This window comes from Larus michahellis, chromosome 9 (assembly GCF_964199755.1).
Source record: "Larus michahellis chromosome 9, bLarMic1.1, whole genome shotgun sequence".
Lineage (NCBI taxonomy): Eukaryota > Metazoa > Chordata > Aves > Charadriiformes > Laridae > Larus > Larus michahellis.
The window spans coordinates 10177597-10195376 of NC_133904.1; the positions used below are offsets into that span (position 1 = coordinate 10177597).

The 17780-nt window shown below is 38.2% G+C and overlaps 1 protein-coding gene across 1 annotated transcript; it reads left to right on the top strand.

Annotated features, from left to right (window-relative positions):
• The first annotated feature begins 1504 nt into the window (after positions 1-1504).
• Positions 1505-8893, top strand: CFAP161 (cilia and flagella associated protein 161). The gene is made up of 7 exons (XM_074600332.1): positions 1505-1688; positions 1853-1942; positions 2116-2351; positions 3632-3716; positions 4505-4663; positions 5772-5845; positions 6810-8893. The coding sequence occupies exons 1-7, from the start codon at positions 1626-1628 to the stop codon at positions 6994-6996; spliced, it is 894 nt and encodes a 297-aa protein (XP_074456433.1). The 5' UTR covers positions 1505-1625; the 3' UTR covers positions 6997-8893.
• Positions 8894-17780: the final 8887 nt, after the last annotated feature.

Here is a 17780-nt window from a genome sequence, read left to right on the forward strand (position 1 = left end):
CTACACCATCATTGAGAATCATTGGCTTAAGCTATTTGGAAAGTATACACATAGCATATTCTCTTAGCCTATCTTGCCATAGTAGATTTCAAAATTAAAATAATAAAACCCCAAAACACTTGTAATCAAAACATTCGCCTAATGCATGCACTCAGACTAGATATAAGGAAGATTTTTTTTACAATGAGGGTGGTGAAACACTGGCACAGTTTGCCCAGAGAGGTGGTAGATGCCCCATCCCTGGAAACATTCAAGTTCAGGCTGGACGGGGCTCTGAGCAACCTGATCTAGTTGAAGATGTCCCTGCCCATTGCAGGGGGGTTGGACTAGATGACCTTTAAAGGTCCAACCCAAACTATTCTACGATTCAAAATATTAACCAATATTGTAGTGTTAGTGTCATGAATTTGTTTGTTGTGTTAAGCTGATGCACCTCTTTGACCGATACAGAATGTAAAAGACTATTTGGATTGTAAATAAAGCCCCATGCTAAGACTATAGCTTGCCTCAAATTCTTGAGTTTCAGCATCTTCCACTTGTGCAACTACACCATCACATGACTGAACCAGGACCAGAAGTATTTTCATGTACACTGTCACCTGAAAAGGCATAAACATTAAGCCAGGTGACCAGAAACCCCTTAGACAGGCATGAGGAGATGAAGAGCTGCTTTGGGCCCAGGAGCACAGCCACCCTCTCAGCACACCCCTGCAGGATTTGCTGCATCCCAGCATCCAGCTTTGGAGTCCTCACACAGGAAGGACATGGACCTGTTGGAGACAGTCCAGAGGAGGCCATAAAGATAATCAGAGGGTTGGAGCACCTCTGCTGTGAGGACAGGCTGAGAGCGTTGGGCTTTTTCAGCCTGGTGAAGAGGAGGCTGCCAGGAGACCTCATAGTGGCCTTTCAGTATCTGAAGGGGGCCTACAAGAAAGCTGGAGGGGGACGTTTTACAAGGGCATGTAGCGATAGGACGAGGGGTAATGGTTTTAAACAGGAAGAGAGTAGATTTAGATTAGATTAGGTATCAGGAAGAAACTTTTCACTATGAGGATGGTGAGACACTGGAGCAGGTTGCCCAGAGAAGCTGTGGCTGCCCCATCCCTGGAGGTGTTCGAGGCCAGGCTGGATGGGGCTTGGAGCAGCCTGGTCTGGTGGGAGGTGTCCCTGCTCAGGGCAGGGGGTTGGAACTGGATGATCGTTAAGGTCCTTTCCAACTCAACCATTCTGTGATTCTATGACAAGTGCTCAGCCCAACCACCCCAGGGAAATGCAGGCCTCCTGCTTTCAGAGCTCCTGTCAAACTGGGCAAAACCACAAGGGAATCCAAATGGAGTTTTTTTGTTTGGTGGACTTTATTTTTTTTTCACTTGCCGAAGCCTGTCCCTGCTAGACCTTGGTCTGCCACCTGTTTTTAACATTTATTGCGTTTTTTTCTCCCCAAGACCTCGCTCGCCGCGCCCCCTCCCTCAGCTTTTGGGCCGCGCCGCCGCGGGGCATTAAGAGCTCGCCCCCTCCCTCCCGCCCGCTCCCGCTGATTGGCGAACTCTGCCTCTCCAGCGGCCAATCGCTGACTAGAGCGGTCGCCATGGCGACGGCGGACGCCGCGCGGCCTAGGCGGCAGCATGGCCGCCTACAGGGCCGGGGTGCTCATCGGGAACTGGGAGGAGGATGCCTGCCTGGAGGAGGTAGCAGTGGAGCCGGGGCCTTCGCTCCTCTCTGGCTCCCGGGTGCCTCGCCCGCCGCTCCACCTCGCGGTGTTTCCCCCTGGTTCTTTAAATTCGGTTTAAACGTGAGATTGTGAGTGCTGGATAACATGTCTGCCCCCCCTCTCTCTCTCCTTTGCGAGCAGGACCTCTTGAGGGATTTTATGCATAAAAGAGAACGAGGAGAACTTTTGATACAGAAAATAAGCAAACTTCAAGACAATCTTTTCAAGAAGGTAATGTTTTAAGCAGGTTATATCAGTCCTCTCTGACTCCACATAGAACGGCATAGCTGTTATTAGTGTTCTTTAGGCATTAAGAGTGCTATGGATTAGCATTTTATATGCTAAAATACTTCTGTTATTAGGTTCAGATAATTCTGTAAAAAATTACGTGTATTTTAATTTAGATACAGCTTTCGGTGTCAAAGGATGGCTTTGTTCATTTTGGAGACACTGTGATGCTTCTGCACCCGGACAGCAAATCCTGTGGGGAGCGTTGCCCTGGAGCCTGCGACAGTCTGACTCTGGCAATTAATCTGGATGAAATATCCCTGTATTCGGCCAAATCATTGCAAGCCCCTTGCGGAGTCAGCGCAGTTGAGAGCGTGGACCCCGTGGGTCGAAATACTTTTTGTATTTTAAGGTTTGGTACTTTATTCTGAGTTGTTTTCAATTATTATGTTAGCTTTCAGTATCTTGTTTTGAGAAATATGGAATGAAGTTTGCTAATATAGGAGTGAATTCGAGTGAGGTTAATTTATTTAAGAAAGACTTTAACTTGGGTCATGCATTAAGCTTGATTCTACTCTGCATATTACTGTGAATAATTACAAGGAAGTTTAAATCAGCTTAGAACTCGTGTGAAAACAGAATCGAATTCACTGTATCATTTGGTAAATGCTGCAGCTGTAGAATAAAAAACATGTCCAAATATCATTTAGTATTATTGTTCATTTGCCTGCAAATAAGGTCTCTGAAGCAGAAATTTGTGTCAATGCTTTTGCTGTAAATGAGTGGGCAGTGTTTCTGTTGTCCTAAAAAAAACCCCAACCAAACAGCATATTCTCTGTCTCAAAGACCTGTTTAATTCCAGCTGTTTGTGGGAGAAGAAACAGAAGAACAGGGTCCTCCTCAACGGTGGAAGACTCTGCCTGGGCGCATGCATTTAACAGTGATGATAGTGCATAAGACTACAAACTAGCCCATATAATCCTCAGCAAAACACTTTGGATTAGACCTAAGGAAGAATTTTGATGCCAAAAGTATAATTTAGGCCTTCTAGAACTGCAACGAAAATATCTTTGCTGAGCTGCTGTCTGATCTTAGAGTCATTGGCATTGAACACTATCAAGTCTCCCTCATTAATTGACTGCTAAGTTCATCAGCAACATAAGTGTTTTACTCTGAATACACTTAGAAAGTTAATTTAGTGATTCTTTAATGTAAAATACAGAAATCATTCTGTAAATAGGGGTATACCAGCATGTATGTTGATGTAATGAACCAAATTATTGAATATCAGTTACATAAATTATTAGCAACATATTTTAAGTTACAGACAATGAAAAACATGCACTGTTCTGCTTTTAGTCTGTGATTTTTCATATGCTTCTATTAAGTATCTTTTAAAGGGTGCCTCAGTGCTGAATTCTCATTGGTTTTTCATTGGACATTATCTTTCTACCCTGCATGTTAATGAATGCATCACGAAAAGTAATCAATACAGTCTGTTTCTATTCTGTTAAATATTTTAACCAGTGAGTCAAGTATGAAATGTCTTTTCAGTTAAGATATTTTGCCTTTTTTTAAAAGTAAACTTAATACAAAGTGTTGCCACAAGACCTAACTATAGACCAAAGCAAGCAAACAAAAAGAATAGTAAAGCCAATTATTTGAATGTCTTTCTTTTTACAATTTTAACAGTGTTGATGGAGGTGCAGTGGGTGAACCCATTAGATTTGGACAAAACTTTCGTCTTGGAACAACAGGAGGGTTTTCTGACCAAATGGTAAGGCAATAAAGTTGCAAATGGCACTGGTAGCATATACTGATAGTGTGCATTTAATCACTATATATAGGCTGTACAGTGGTTCAACATCAGCTTTACAGAACAGATTCAGAATCATACATAGATCAAGATAAGCAATACCTATTCAGAAAGTTTATGCAACTTGCCTGAGATCAGGTGTGCAGGCCAAGGGGGCTGTCAGCCAGAATGACTGGATACAGGAGATTTTAAAAAAGAAAAAAAGGAAATTAAAATTAGTTTGTGAATCATGAAAGAATTCATCAGGGGGAGGAGAGGGATATGTTACTTTTCCTTTAAATAAATCCAGACTGAGAAGATTTCACTTCTTCTGAAGATAAATCTATAGTAGGTATAGAAATAACATACTATTCTGTCATTCTGAGGGAGCAGATTTCTATTAAATGTTAACGTTGTTTCCGTCTGCAAGTTAGAAGCAAATACGACATTACGTGTTACACATGCACTTAAATCACCGCAACTTTGAAAAAAATTTCCCTCTCAACAACCGCTTCAGTGAGAGAGAATCTTTGGAATGTAAATTCAATTTTAGATTAGTATTAAGCAGTCTGTTTATGGAATAGCTCCTCAATAAGTTTATCAACAGTATAGGATCTATGTTACGGGCTTTGTATGTCTAGCTTTAGCTTGGCAGACTGATTTTTCTGGAGCCAAGAGAAAATTATTTGTGTTGAAAAATATTTTTTTAAAATTACATATCTTGTTTTCTGTATATTTATACTGTCCTTAATATATATTTTTATTTGCAGTTATATCTAGCAAGTGACCATAAATCATTCATAAGATTTGCTAAAAAATCTCACCTTCAGCAAGTGTTTTTGACAGATAAGCTTTCCTATTTGACTTGCTGGCAAGCTACCTTCTTGGATCCTCAGCTGCGTCTTGAACATGAAGGATTTCCAGTTCCTGTAAGAAATTAAAACTATAGAAAATGTTATGAAGATTTAATTGAAACAGTAGATGGAGCACTTAGAAAAAATGTTGTGTCCATTTTTTTTTACATATTTTCCTTATGTAAGTTCTGACCAATAATATTAGGAAGGAGAAGAAGGAAGGAACAATCTCTTTAACCAGGGAATCTGCGTACACAGTTATTAGGTTCTGGTGTTCATTTTGAAGTTGACTTGCTCAGTTTTTCTCACCAGAATTTTTTTAAAGGTTGACGTTGTCATGTTGTGAGGATGCAGTACTCGGAATCTGCTTTTCAGGACTTCTGAGCTCTAAATTGCATTTCCAATATTGGGAGCTGTGATTATGTAAAAACTCCTGTACACTAAATTTAAAAAGTATGAAAAAAACCCCAAGGCATCTGAATAAGGGGATACTTTTCCAAATTTTGTTTTTAACCTTTTGTAAATACATTAAGCAGATGCAGTACATTCCTGTTCCACATAACTGCTAAGCTTCCTGAGTGCTGGTGTATAGCAAATATCATAAATATTCCTCTACAGCCTTGAACTGTGACTCATTTACATGAATCAGCTTACCAATAAACACAGTCAAAATTATGTAATTGTCAGAGACAACATTCTTTATTCATAGTATTGGTAAATGGAGGTGACTAAAATTTAATTCTGTTATACGTAAAAAACTGCAAATTGGTAAAATACAAAGGTCCATATTTGGCTGTGTCCCCACACCGTCTGGGTCTCTCGTATGGCAAATATCAATTGTAAGAGGAATTACCCTGATGGCACAGGCCCCTGGAATGACTCTCTACTACTTGCTTAACTTTATTTTTTGAAATGCCGAGGACAAGGGAGTGGAATGGAATGTATTGGACAGGAGAATGTGTCTGACCTGAGGGCTAAGCATTTGGCTGGTCTGAGCTGTTAAGACAGTTGTGTTGTGAACTGATAGGGTGTAAAATGTCTCACTGTCAACGTACAACAGTCTGAGTGATGCAGAGCAATGCAGGCTTACACTAACAGTAAATAAAAGCATTTTATTTGAATAAGAATAGTTAAAATCAGTGTAAAAATGTCTGTCAACTGTCTTCCCTTGTTTTATTTCCAGGCAAACTCTAAAATGATTATTACTCATTGCCATACTAATCGGAGCTTAGCTGTTCCAAGGAACTTTTGGACATGGTAAGAATAATTTATAACTGGCAGGGATGTGCGTAATGATGTGCCAACATCAAGAATTACTGCAAGAAGCAAGATAGTTGCTTTAGGAATGCACTGAGGAAATGGAAAAGAACGAAGAATGCACATTCTCCTTTCTCTTATTTTATTTCTGGGCTGTAACATGTGCCTACTGTGATACTGCAGACAATCAGCTCAATTGTATTTGTTCTTTTTTTTTCTTTTAATTCATATCATATCATGCTTCTAGCCTTCTCTAGTTTCTTGGTAGTTCTCCCTTTGAGTATCTTGAGCAATTAGTTTTTTGTTTGTTTTTTTTTTTTTTTTAAGAAAAAAATTATGTACTAAGAAGTGTAAGGAGTAAGAGAACTAAGTAAAAGCACACTGCGTAAAACTGTATATTGCTTATGTCCATATGAATCAATCTCTCAAGAAATTGAAGTTAATCCAACGATTCAAGTTAATGTGCATGCATTAAATTAATATTGATTAAGCATTGTTAGAGTATACCAATTGTTTCCCATTAAATTCTGAAGATCTGACTGAGGACTTGTATCAGGTTTTTGAGAATGAAACAAGGTCTGAAAGTTTGAGGCCAAAACAGTTATTAAGTAGCCAGAAGCTTCCTCAGGCACAGAGAAATGGCGATGTGAATGGTGATGAGAACCTAACCAGCTGTACGTACTGAGTTGGTGTGTCAGTGCCTTATACTGATGGGGTTGCTTTAGCTCTGAAGCTAGAAAGGTGGCATTTCCCTTTGATTTCAAATTCCTAAATTATTCACAGGAAACAAAGTGGGCTATTGTGTTTCTTCTAAGGGTCTGATATTTGAAAGTGCATGGTGATATTTCTGAGTAAGCCAAGAGAAACACAAGAAAACTTTGAACAATTTGCAGATAATGCAGATTTGCAGAATTTCTGTATATATTAATTCCCCCTGCCTGTCCCCTGTTCTTTGACTTTGCAGGTCTTATTTTGGGAAAGAATATGAAGTAATTTGTCACACTTATCTGGACTCCCATAAAGCTGAAGAAGATAAGAATTACTGGGTAATAGTTACAGGGAATCCCAGTAATGAGGATGGTACAATGATTGATAGACCCCACCCTCACCCAAGTGGGATCAGAAAGAATGAGTTTTGTGAAGAGACATAGAATATAAAAATCCCAGACTACAGCCGACAGAGGTTGATGCAATTCCAATTCTTGATTTTTCTTTTCAAATTTTAGTTTTAGACATTTTTGTTTTAAAAAATGGAAATGGAAGTCTACTATTAGTAATATTGCATAATCTCATTAACTCATCGAGGTTATACAGTGGGCAAAAACTAATAAAACTTGATGAACTATGCACAACATCAAAAATTCTTGAATCAGGAAGGGTTCGTTTTCCCATTTTTATGTGCACTGATGGCAAAAGATGTCAGAATCCAGGAATTCTAATATATTTTCACTATATTACTAGCCTTCAGAGTGCATTTAACCAATTCTTCCAAAACCAAACCAGTGTCACACTTTTTTAAGACGATGAGTGTACGGTTTCCAAAACACTGAAAACCAAACTCACACAAGCTACCATGGGATATTTTGACATTTAAAGTTCATCTGAAAGAAAATTGGTTGTTAGTCTTGTTCCATGCTGTGTCTAGCACAATGTTGCCAATTATTAAAAAATCATGAGTGACGTCTCTATCTCAAGATTGGTTTCAGATTTATGAGAATTAATTTTAAAAGGTATAAATTGAGTTTTTTACCTTTGTCCATGTATTCTAAACATTTAAATGCCAAGTAGTCAAGAATTTGAGCACAGTGATACAGACTAGAGACTTCTGACAGCCTTATCCATGGGTCACCATGTTCCATTTGCCTCCCGCCCTCAGAATTTTTCAATCCATAATCATTTCTACCAAGTTTGACAGCAAGGTAAAATTGCCAGAGAAAATTGAGCCTCCACAAGTTTCATGAAAATAAATGCCAAAGTAGAAAAAGAATAAGAGACACTGTGAGTTTATCCAATAATAAAAAGATTGTAGTCTATGTTCATACCTAATTAGACACCAGAGAATCCACAAGAAAAAAAAAACGGTCCAAGAATGGTAAAAATTTCAGCTGGAACTCACATTTTCTTATACAACAAAATAAGAGCAGGAGATGAAAAGGCATAGAAAACAGATGTCATTATTTCATAGTTACCTGTCTTTATATGGAAGCTGAAACAGCACCACAGAGAATCTTCTTATGCGACATTCCATTGTATCCATTTAATAAAGCTACATGTATACGTATTCCATTTCTTACTGTACCACAAGAGCGGGCTCTTTCTGCACAAAGTAAGTGAATTGCATGCAGGGTCTTGAAGCAGGAGACGCATTACAGTTCTGTGACATGCAGGTTTGCTTTGGGGGAGTGTATCACAGAGGACAGTTTTTGAATCAGACTTGTGTGCAAACCTTCAAAGGTCAGTTATAGATGAGGTATTATAGAGGAAATTAGGAACTTTTCCTTTCACTTTCTACATAAAGATACAAAACCTGATGTATGGCAAATAACGGATGTTTTTATAGAGGCACTGTTATTACTCCAATTTACAGAGATTAAAATTCTGCACATTTTCACAATTGATTGACATAATTCTGCTTTTATTTGGTAGGTATTAAACTAGAAAAACTTAGGCTGTGTGAGTGCACAGCAGTGTTTGTAATTTGACCGCTGTGGACATTTATTGGTATTAGGGATAGCTATTTTGAATCTGGCAAAGTCTCTTTCCTCTTGGTTAAATGTAAGAAACAAGAAGAGGCCTTAAACCAAAACCATTACTGAAACAAAGCTTCGTGTGAACTCATGCAGGAATGAGAACTGTGTGGGCAGAGTGCCTTGCCTGGCTAATGTTATGGATAATAGTGTTTGTGTGAGTGTGTGTGCGCAGCTGTGGGGGAGAGAAGCAACACAGGCTGTACAAACCCAAGATTTGTAAAGTCTTAGAGATAAACAGATACAGAAATGAGTCTGTATGGACATCAAATGTTGGAATTACGTGCTCATTAAAAGTGGCTTGGAGACTCTTGTGTGTATTTTGATCAGTCTTTACTCATCGGAAGGGACTTCCTGAGCTGTTGGAAAATAAACAGGATTGAATCAACAATTCCTGATTCCATTATTAATTTTTCTTCTTACCTAATACTGTTTTAAACGCACAGATTTTTACATAGCTTCTTATATCATATAGTACATATTTATAATTCATCTGATTTGTGACATCAAATACAGATATTTATCTGTTACCCAGTTTTTCTTTTAAAAACTGTATTATACACTTCTTAATATTGTCCACATGATGGCACCATATTTTTCCAAACAGCACAATTATTGCTACATGTGTAAACTGACCTGAAATGTTTAAATCCAAATGAGTCTCTGATGCAATGCCACAAAAGCTAACCAAGTTAAATCAGGCTTGAATTCTGGGCTAGAAGATACCATTAATGTTTTATCCTGTTTTTTGGAAAATAAAGTTAAGCAACAAAAGTAAATAGGAGAATGTAGAACATTGTATATTGCATACAATCAACTTCTTAAAGCTAGTTGGAATATTATTTAATTTTTACCCAAAACATACTTAGAGGAAATTGTCTTTAGGAGCATTTTCTTTCACTTTGTATATAAAGATATGGAACCTGATGTGTGACAACCGATGCATGTTTTTATAGGGCAATTGTTATTGTTCCAATTCGTAGAGATTAAAATTCTGCACATTTTTCACAGTAGGTTGACATAATCCTGCTTTGATTTTGTAGGTATTAAACTAGAAAAACTTAGGCTGCGTAGAATACCCTGCAGTGTTTCTAATTTGGCCATTGGGGACATTTATTGATAAACATAAGATTTAATATCAAGAATTATGTGACTGAATATTAGCGCAGAATCTGAACAAACCTGCAACTGCCAGTTAGAGACTAGTGGATAGGGTAACGGAGATCTGAACCACACTCCAGACCTGGCCATTGCATAGCGAAGCACTAAGGCCATTGCGTAAGCTAAGCACTGTAATTTTGCTTTTCCTAGTATTGCATATCATGAAATATGAACAGTGATGCTTGCCTCATTTGCAAAGCACTTTGACATATACCAAAGAAAAGCAAAATCATATATTAAGAAAGCTTTTAATGCTTCTTCCAAATTAGACCCAGTATGGATAGCTCTACGAAGTACATTGTGGGAAGATAAAACTCACTTTGCTTCCATTCCAGGCAGCTCAAAAGCTGTTAGCATGAAGCTGATCCTGAGCTATTAGTCCTTGCTGAGGGACAGGGTGCATTAGTTCAGATTTAGTGCTGTGCTAATATAGCTTTTCATAGGCCTAAGGCACAGAGAGAACTCACATCTGCACGTTTTGTTGTGCAGATGTGTGTTAACAGCACAATATTGAAGTAAAGGTACAGAGAATTCAAAGAGTCAGCGAAGAAAAGCATCTTCCTCCTAATAAACTCACACATTCGTAACAGAGGAAAATGAAAATCCAGTTTTAAATCTGCCTTTTTTACTTTCCCTGTTTTGCATGCTTCCCCAACCTATATTTCACGTCACTTCTCCTCTGCCATGTCATCAAGCTCAAACTTACTGATTTGCCGTGGTTATAAGGTGCTCTTCTAGCACTCAGCACAAGTCCCTGTCCCCTCTGCCAAATCACATCAGTATCTTCAAAGGCTGCTTTTCTTTCCAGTGATTGTCATGAAGTATTGTTTAGTTCAGACAGCTGATCAGAGGAGGAGGCCATATGCAGGTTTAGTAACTGGAAAACAACTGAGGGGGAAAAAAGCAGCACAAAAAAAAAGCACAGAGAACATTACAATAAGAAATTCCATGCAGCGGTGGAAGAAAATACCCAAGTACTGGAAAATTTGGTGGAGTTGGCAGGTAAGAGGGTAATTTTGATAACATGTGTGCCCACTCACCCTAAATTAATATTGCATGTCTGTTGTAATTAGGGGGGGGGAGGAGGAGGAATGTTCTTTTAAAAGCATAGCTGTTGCTTTAGAAACACTTTTTAATGCATGAAAACTAAATTAAGGGGGACACAAAATAAAAATGCAGATATGAAATGCAAAATACATTAAATACAAGTGGAAATTAGAAAATCTATGCATCATTTTGTCAGCTACACCTCTCTTCTAATTCTGTTCTGGTTTAGGCTTTGTCCCTGGTCTTGCCTCCATTCTCTGCCTGACCTGCCTGATTTCCCTGCCTGTACAGAAGAGGGCAAGTTTGCTGTTTGCTGGCACAGAGGAGCCACAGTTTGCTGGCTCCTCTCTTTGTGCTGGTTTGGCTTCACTCTGGAAGCCGTAAAAGTGAATCTAATCCTCAATACTGCATTCCCCTGAGTAACAGGAGTGGAAAGACCTGTCACCTTGCTGGATGTGTGCTATTTCAGCTGGGATATGAGCAGCCATATTAATGTCAACTACATGATTTGCATGGTAGGTTAGCATTACTTATAATGAGAGAGACCACTTGCCAAGCTGACAGCTTGCCAAAGGAGACCCACCCATTTTGGTTTGTTTGGTTTTGGGTTTTTTTTTGTCAACAGTCTGTATGGAGGTTATGTAATAAAACAATTGACACTTTTCTTCAGTTTTTTTCACTGGTGGCCTTGTACAAGGCAATGTCTTTTATGCAAGAGAACAAAACCATCAGCGTTGCACTAGAAAGCATTCCTACAACAGAGTCCCTTAGCTTTCTCTAGAGAAGTCTCTATATTTTCTGGCAAGGAAGACTCAAAGCACAGTAGAATAGGCACAAACATTAAAAAATGCCTGATGACATTAATACCCACATTCGATGATGAAATTAATTCATACACATACATCTCTGCTGTGTGTTTATATGAGAAGCTCAGAGAGTTAATTTCCCAACATCTGTTAAATGCTGTTTCATACAGTACGTCAAAACAAAACTAAACAGACCATCCAGTTACAGGCCAGCTAGTATATAAGTTTCTATAATGCTGGTCTTGTTTTAATTATAGGCTCCTTGGGGCAGGGACCATATCTTCATATTATTTTTCTTAAATACGAAGAACTACAGCAGAGAAGTTCAGTAAGTAATAGCATAAAGCTGTTGTTAAAAATGATTGTAAGACAACAAGAAATTGAAGCAGATCTGGTGCAAATAAGCAGAGATACAGACACATGAAATCTGCACATAATACAGCATCATCTAGTAAACTCTTAGTGTGGGGTATGAAGATGGAGCTGCCCAAGTAATTCTGACGTTAATAGCAGTTGCTAGGAGAAGAGCCCACAAACCACAGTCCTGTCCCTGTGGGTCTGACAAACCCACAGAGGGGCATAAGAATTACACATGGCAGTATTTATTTTTATATATATATTTAGTTTTTAATTATATGGCATGCTAGTTAAAAATACCTAACCAACTGTTAGTTTAAGTCCCATTTGCGAAAGTGACACTGGTCCTGAGAAACTGAAAAGCTGTTTCTGCAGCTTGTTCACATTAAAACCATTAAGAATTAGGTTGTACGTACCTTTGGAGATCTTAGTCTGACTAAGAAAATCACTTTCAAAAACGGAATTTAGCTGTTTCTGAAAATGTTACCTGTAGAATTTACAAAAACATTGAATCCCCAAGCAAAATGAAAGCAACAAACTAGTGAATAAGCAAAGCACTGAATTAAAATTGTTACGTGAGTTATATTTCCTTTACGCGCAAAACCTCTCAACACTCCTAAAATGTTAATTAGCGTGGATTATTGTTATAGGGTCTCTAAAAGATTAAACAGCAGTTTGTGAAATCCCCATCAGACAGCAATTTCTATCCTTCCTCCCTGGTTTCCTACCACTTGTCTTGCTTGGACTTTCTGCCTCTTCTATATCCTGAAGAAACAACTGAGCAGTTGTTTGGGGAAAAGTATAAGGTTCATCAGTTTTTCCGGTCTTTTTGCTGACAATTTTGGCAGCATCAGTTTACCCAGAACACCCAAGATGTATTATAGTTTTTCAAATAATCAGTGAATTTAACTGACCATGAAAAGAGGTATATTTTGCCATATAAATACACATATACATAGAAATAAAAACGAATTGGCACTATATACACATGCACGCACTGAGTACTTTAATGCTGATGCAGAAATAACATGCAGTTCAGCATGTGCATGAGAACAATCTTTCCTCATCTGAAAATATCGTTTTCTTTTGAAACTACCTGAACTAATTAGTTCTTTCAGTGTAATATTTAGTAGTCAGGGACATATTCAGGTCTGATTATAAATGGCCCCAAGGTAGAATCATAGAATAGTTTGGGTTGGAGGACCTTAAAGATTATCTAGTTCCAGCCCCTCTGCCATGGTATCTCATAGTAATCCAGAATAACAGTCTAGCTACGCTTAATGCTTCACCATACCCCCTTTTTTCTTATCCATCGCCATTCGCCTTTCTGCTTGCTGCACAACTCTGTCCTCAAATCCAGCCGACCTAAGGTTCTACTCAGTGTTACAGGGAAACTAAGAAGTTGCGTGGAGATGTGCTATTTTATGAGCTGCGCTCTTTGTCCCTCCTAAACCAGTCAGTGTGATTGATAATTCTTTCTAGAGCATGTTGATTAGAGGACCCAGATCACTTTACTGTGTGTTCAATAATTCATAATTGTAATAAAAGCAGCTTTTAACCTCGGTGGCGTAAGTTCTGTGATAAGGTCCCAATTAGGACAAGAGGAAAAATTTTCACAATGAGAACAATCAGCCATTGGAATAATCTCCCCAGGGAAGTGGTGGATTTCTCAACATTGGAGACTTCTAAGATTCAGCTGCACAGAGTGATGGGCCACCTTGTTTAGATTGTGCTTTTGCCAAGAAAGGTTGGATCAGATGATCCTTGAGGTCCTTTGCAACCTGGTATTCTATGATTCTGTGACTCTATTTTACTGAGTTTTCTGAATTTTCTGCCAAAAGGGCTGTTGAATTCTGCTCTTCAAAACTTTCTTATTGAAACACCAGTTTTGGATCAAACCAGGAATTCTGGCGGAAGTCACCATATTGTACAGAAATATTTATTATATTAATAGAATAATTGTAATATATTGTACAGAAATATTTATGACCAATAAAACATTTTTAGGCCTTAAATTGAACAAACATTAATAATTTGAGCAGGTTGCTGTGGTATTGGTAAAACGTTTTTTGGGAGTCCCAAGCAGGCATAGTTGAATCCATGAGCATTCGAACTCTTTAACAGAATGTGCAGCTTGAAAGGTAATTAGAGAGGGCCTCCAGCCTTGTTGTCTGGAGAAGGGAAACAGGATAAAGGGGAAGGTCTGAGTACAAAATTGCAAGCCTTATAGACTTAGTGCAGTTAACTCTGGCCTAGCAAGCTCTTGAAGAAAGCGGTCAGCTATGGTAAGCCCTGAGACCAGCATCAGAGGAAGAGGCAGTCACCCAGTGATTAGGTGGTCACATAGCTGCCTGGCGTTACAAGTTCATGCTTATCCCTGTTGTGAAGTAAAATGTATAACAGATCATAATTACAAAAATGAGGGGTGCACTAATTTCTTCTGTACATGGTAAATAGGTGCAGCTCAAGTGAGGGGCAATAGCTAACTCTGTCTTGTTTTTTGGCACCATCATATATCAGTGATCATAGTACATAGAGGTAAAGAGCAATGAGATTACCCAGGCCAAAAATCCTCTGTGTTTGAACTATGTACCTCTGTTCACTGTTTCAAACAAAGACAAAACTCCTTCCATTTCCCTAGCTAAAACAGATAATGGTAATGATAATTCTGCACTTTGTCACACATGTATCATGTGCCTTTTCATTCCTCATTTATCATATCTGCGAATCAGCATCCCTCCCTGTTAAACGGGCATAGATCTTTCCTAAAGGAAGATAGTAAGAAGTATTTTAGGTACTCATAAGAACAAGACAGAAATATTACAAAGAAAATGTTATCATTGTTCTTAAGTGTCTTGGAATTCTAAAATTTACCATAAAATTTGTCTGCATATATTTGATCCGAAATGGCACCAAATTTTACAGGTTGAATTAATAAAGTTATCATTTTGATTAAGTTATTAATTTATCCCTACAAAAATCCTCTGGATCTATTATCTTTCTCCACATTCCTTTTTGAGACACAAATGACAATTTGTTTAAAAGGGATACATGTAGCTATCTCAATAATTACGATCTATGGCCTTGATACAACATAGCTTAGTGTTCTCACTGCTCACTGAAAATTTTGATGCTTCCAGAAGTACTTGTAATTCACCATTTTCCTCTGTCCCATGCTAATTAATGTCTAACTGCATATCAACTGAGTGTGCCATGTTAGGCGGTTATGGAATTTTGTCCTTAAGTGCTAACTGATTTTAAACAGTATCACACTTTGGGACTAGTGAATGGCTTCTACTGAACACTAGCCTTTATACAGCATTCAGGAACACCAACACAAATTCCTGCTTCCTGTGAAATTAGCTTAACAAGGATTTGGGGAGTAACCATTTGCACTATATGGTTGATGTGTGCAACCTTTTCATCTAAGCAATTATTTCTGAGAACAGAACATTCATTCATCACAGAAAGAATTGAGGCAAAGTCGATTTATACCACATATTTGGCCTGTTACATGACACAAACATCAGCTGTTTGGTTTTAGAAGTTAAGCTTTACATATAAGCCAAAAAGTGGTGAAGGTTTTTTCGGTCAGCCCATGTAATCTATAGCAATTTTAGGTTTTCTGCAATAATGCAAGGTTCATATTGTAAAGAAAGATGTTGTCAGAATTGGTATAAATGTGCAATAATGATTTGTCAAACGTATTTGAAGCTATTCTATGAAAGACAACTTATTAACATGCTGGGGTAGGGCAGCAACTTTTCCAAATGAGCAGTGTAATTAAGTGAGCACAATCCTCCTGTGTAACTGTCATAAAGAGAGTATTCATCACCTAGAGTTCTTGTGCCTGCAACATAACAGTATTGTTGGCTAAGACAGGCTTCCTGAGGGTGGGACAATGAAGTTGATACTGAACTGATAGGCAATGAAAGGAGTTCTTAAAGGGTTCAGAAAACACATCCATGAAAACAAAATTACAGAGAAAAAGAACACCAAAAAACCTAAAGCTGTTCAAAATATATTTAAACTTGCAGAGCTATCTGTACCTGGGGAGAATCCAATATGATATTAAGCTTCTGCAGGAAGCAGGAACATAGGTTATTTTCCCCACAGAAATAAACAATGATCATCTTTACAGTTTAGTAGTAAAATATAGCCATAGTTATATTCTTCAATAACAGTCTATGAAGTTTTGTGTTGATACTTTTCTTCCTTGTTGATCAAAGTTGAAAAATTTCAACTGAAAGAGTGTTTTAGAGATAAAAAAAAATATCTTTGCCATAGTTAAAAACAATTTGCCTCATATAGTTCCTGTTGCTGCAAAAGGATGCTGGTATGACAAAGCCACTGGTTATAGAATAAAAAGCGTATTGGGTTTACATCTCAAAATTCATTAATCTATGTAACATTTGCATGTTGAGTACAAATCAGGGCAACACCTAATAATTTATAATTAATAGCTTCACTTAGGTAAAGAAAACAAACCATTAGTGAGGTGAATCTATTTTACCTGATTTTGCCAATTACTACATTACATTCTTCCAATCCAGAAGGACATTAACGCAAAATATGAATGGCTTGGCAGACTTTTGAAAAAAGAACTAAACAGAAAAGTAGCTCCCAAACTTGGTTATGAGAGTATTAACTGTTGAAATCAGATTAGCCACTATGCCCAAAACAGTACATTGCTGCTGTGGTAAATTGAATGGAGCAGAATAAACATTCCAGGAAGTTCTAATTACCTTAATGATGAACTTTCATTTAGCCACAACTTTAAAAAAACAACCCTAAAGGAAGGGACTGGACAAGATGGCAGCTGAAATTTAGTGTAGGTAAGTGTGAGGTAATGTGTATTGAAATGAACAATTCGAACTATTCATATACACTGATGGTTTGCAAAATCACTCAAGAAAAAGATCTAGGAGTTACTGTGGACAGCTTAATGGAAACTTCTACTCAGTGCACAGTAGTGGTCAAAAAAGCAAACAAGATGTCAGACTATATTAAAGATGGATTGGAGAATAACACTGGAAATAAAAACAATACCAACAAATACATCAATAAAATATTCTTCATTTTAAGATTAGCTTATTTTGCTTTCATTATCTGAAAAGAAACAGGAATCACCTGGAAAAGGGAATGAAAAGGGATTTAGGGGCATAGACTAACTTCTATAAAATGAAAGATTTTTAAAGGGTGTCATAATCATGACATCCTTCAAATTAAGGTGTGGGGTTTTTTTTCTCTAAACAATTTCTCTGCTCCTCAGTTCATCAGTTTGTAAACAAGGATAGCGGGAGCCACTGACCTTTGTCATACCGACTGAGATGAATGAATGAAAAATGGCATACAAACTGTGGATAAGCTTCTTTTGAGCACAAGGCCTGAATGTAATTTCCCGGCTGCTCCAGAGAAAAAGGAAAAGGGTCAGTTCCTCACAAAACCTCTTCTCTGCTCCCCCCTGAGCCCAGTCTGTAGAGCCCAATCCAGCACCCTGTTTTATCCAGCTTAGGCTCAGCTGATGCCTATACCCAGCACCTTCCATTCAATCTTTACTCACTTCCTCAAATCCAGCCTAGCATCCTAATTCAAGAACTTTCCTCCTTCACATATTTCTTTCCCGCACTTACATACCTGAACTACTCTCTGCTGCTTTCAGTCTCACACCAGTTATCCCACTACTCCCCACACGGCATTAGCCCACTTTCCCCTCACGGCAGGCGCAGCTCACCAGCTTGGTTCCTTCAGTGTCTGCTGTCAGGATTATCAGCGCTGTTGGACATCCATTAATTTGCCTCCCCTGCAGTAGCTACA